At 56.5% G+C, this 3,171-nt stretch overlaps 1 protein-coding gene across 1 annotated transcript; it reads right to left on the bottom strand.

Moving 5' to 3' along the window:
• Positions 1-297: 297 nt before the first annotated feature.
• LOC116411690 (fibroin heavy chain-like) lies at positions 298-1,770 on the bottom strand. The gene has a single exon (XM_031904473.1). The coding sequence runs from the start codon at positions 1,768-1,770 to the stop codon at positions 298-300; it is 1,473 nt and encodes a 490-aa protein (XP_031760333.1).
• Positions 1,771-3,171: the final 1,401 nt, after the last annotated feature.

Genomic DNA, 3,171 nt, shown 5'->3' with positions numbered 1-3,171 from the left:
ACTTATGAGTTTATGGTTACCATAGAGGCCAAAGAAGCCCAGGGCAGCAGCAGCAGCAGGGTTTGGCACTAGGAATAATGTATGTTCCAGCACAATTTCTTATTGTTTTATAATACCCATATTATGGTAGAACAGGAGACATCGACAGAGCTAGAACAGTTGGGGAAATATTTAGATGACAAAGGTGGAACCAAGGTGGAACTAACTGTAAATCCACTCTTGCAAGAAGTTTTCCTAAAACACTAGTCATCCATGATACCTGCAGAACATTACAGATGGCATTAGGGTATATGTACACTACATATTAGGGTATATGTACACAGGGCCATCACGGCCCTGTCTCTTCCCTACCCCCGTGCCATCACGGCCCCGTCTCTTCCCCACCCCTGTGCCATCACGGCCCTGTCTCTTCCCTACCCCCGTGCCATCACGGCCCCGTCTCTTCCCTACCCCCGTGCCATCACGGCCCCGTCTCTTCCCCACCCCTGTGCCATCACGGCCCCGTCTCTTCCCCGCCCCCGTGCCATCACGGCCCCGTCTCTTCCCCGCCCCCGTGCCATCACGGCCCCGTCTCTTCCCCACCCCCGTGCCATCACGGCCCCGTCTCTTCCCCACCCCCGTGCCATCACGGCCCCGTCTCTTCCCTACCCCCGTGCCATCACGGCCCCGTCTCTTCCCCGCCCCCGTGCCATCACGGCCCCGTCTCTTCCCCACCCCCGTGCCATCACGGCCCCGTCTCTTCCCCACCCCCGTGCCATCACGGCCCCGTCTCTTCCCTACCCCCGTGCCATCACGGCCCCGTCTCTTCCCCGCCCCCGTGCCATCACGGCCCCGTCTCTTCCCTACCCCCGTGCCATCACGGCCCCGTCTCTTCCCCGCCCCCGTGCCATCACGGCCCCGTCTCTTCCCCGCCCCCGTGCCATCACGGCCCCGTCTCTTCCCTACCCCCGTGCCATCACGGCCCCGTCTCTTCCCCGCCCCCGTGCCATCACGGCCCCGTCTCTTCCCCGCCCCCGTGCCATCACGGCCCCGTCTCTTCCCCGCCCCCGTGCCATCACGGCCCCGTCTCTTCCCCACCCCCGTGCCATCACGGCCCCGTCTCTTCCCCACCCCCGTGCCATCACGGCCTTGTCTCTTCCCCACCCCCGTGCCATCACGGCCTTGTCTCTTCCCCGCCCCCGTGCCATCACGGCCTTGTCTCTTCCCCGCCCCCGTGCCATCACGGCCCCGTCTCTTCCCCGCCCCCGTGCCATCACGGCCCCGTCTCTTCCCCACCCCCGTGCCATCACGGCCCTGTCTCTTCCCCACCCCCGTGCCATCACGGCCCCGTCTCTTCCCCACCCCCGTGCCATCACGGCCCCGTCTCTTCCCCACCCCCGTGCCATCACGGCCCTGTCCCTTCCCCACCCCCGTGCCATCACGGCCCTGTCTCTTCCCCACCCCCGTGCCATCACGGCCCTGTCCCTTCCCCACCCCCGTGCCATCACGGCCCCGTCTCTTCCCCGCCCCCGTGCCATCACGGCCCCGTCTCTTCCCCGCCCCCGTGCCATCACGGCCCCGTCTCTTCCCCGCCCCCGTGCCATCACGGCCCCGTCTCTTCCCCGCCCCCGTGCCATCACGGCCCCGTCTCTTCCCCGCCCCCGTGCCATCACGGCCCCGTCTCTTCCCCACCCCCGTGCCATCATGGCCCCGTCTCTTCCCCGCCCCTGTGCCATCATAGCCCCGTCTCTTCCCCGCCCCTGTGCCATCATGGCCCCGTCTCTTCCCCATCCTTTATAAGCAGGGGTCTTTAGTTACAAGGTTATGATCATAAAATTGGCAAGCCATTAACCACATCAAGGCAAAGCCATATGGTGCTTCCAACTATTTGCCTCATATTCCTCATAGGCTGGCATCTTCCTGCATAGTTGCAGTTCTTGGGATAAATGTCTCCTGAGCAGTAGCATGGCTGTAGCATGTATCTATCACATGATTCACAAGGACTCATGCGTGTACATTAACACACAAACATGCTTATACACGTACACACAAACATGCTTATACACGTACACACAAACATGCTTATACACGTACACACAAACATGCTTATACACGTACACACAAACATGCTTATACACGTACACACAAACATGCTTATACACGTACACACAAACATGAGCACCATTAGCTACAAGCACGTAGGCATTCTCCTTTAAGGCATTTACCTATTCCCATTGACCTGAATAAATAAACTCGAAGCAATCGAGCACTTGCACCGGACTGGGCAGCAAAATGTACAGCAAAGTGAAACACAGTGGTTTTCTATAGAAATGAAACCTGTTTATGCTGTGAGGAAATATTAACTCACGCCCAGCGGGGCGGCGACTCTGGGCTAATGACGCAGTACAGTACAGAACCCACATCCCTTATGACAGGACCATGTACATATTATTTGTTTATGGTGACCCAGATAAACGTGAGGGCTAGCTTTGCTTCGTACAGCATGCAGGCCTAGGGGTTTGATTGTTTGTAAACTCTCCACCTTTTACTCCTCTAACATTGATAAGAATAAAACTAATTACACATGCAAGAGAGTTTACCAATCAGAACGCTGCCTACCAGCACTATGTCAGCCATCTTGCTGATACATATGGGCTGTATTGTATTATTGTGGCTTCATTATATGGCAGTGTACTCTAAGGGGCATATTTATCAAAGTATGATTGTTTCCAAATATTTTTTCTAAGTTTTTGTACTGTGCGTATTTTTTGTGATTTTTTTCACTAATTTGCACAACTTTTTTGAACTTTGTGACAATTTGTGCCGCATATAACCTGCCATACAAGATATATCCCTTCCAGCCTGTACTGCTGTGACTGCTTACATTTGTGTGGTTCACACCTCAGATTCTGCCATACTCTGCCTGCCCTATGCTGCCTGTGTGTGCCATACTCTGTCTGCCCTATGCTGCCTGTGTGTGCCATACTCTGCCTGCCCTATGCTGCCTGTGTGTGCCATACTCTGCCTGCCCTATGCTGCCTGTGTGTGCCATACTCTGCTTGCCCTATGCTGCCTGTGTGTGCCATACTCTGCTTGCCCTATGCTGCCTGTGTGTGCCATACCCTCCCTGCCCTATGCTGCCTGTGTGTGCCATACCCTCCCTGCCCTATGCTGCCTGTGTGTGCCATACCC

Source organism: Xenopus tropicalis, chromosome 1 (genome assembly GCF_000004195.4).
Source record: "Xenopus tropicalis strain Nigerian chromosome 1, UCB_Xtro_10.0, whole genome shotgun sequence".
Lineage (NCBI taxonomy): Eukaryota > Metazoa > Chordata > Amphibia > Anura > Pipidae > Xenopus > Xenopus tropicalis.
The sequence above is the reverse complement of the archived record's forward strand: the minus strand, read 5'-3'. Positions and strand labels throughout refer to the sequence as shown.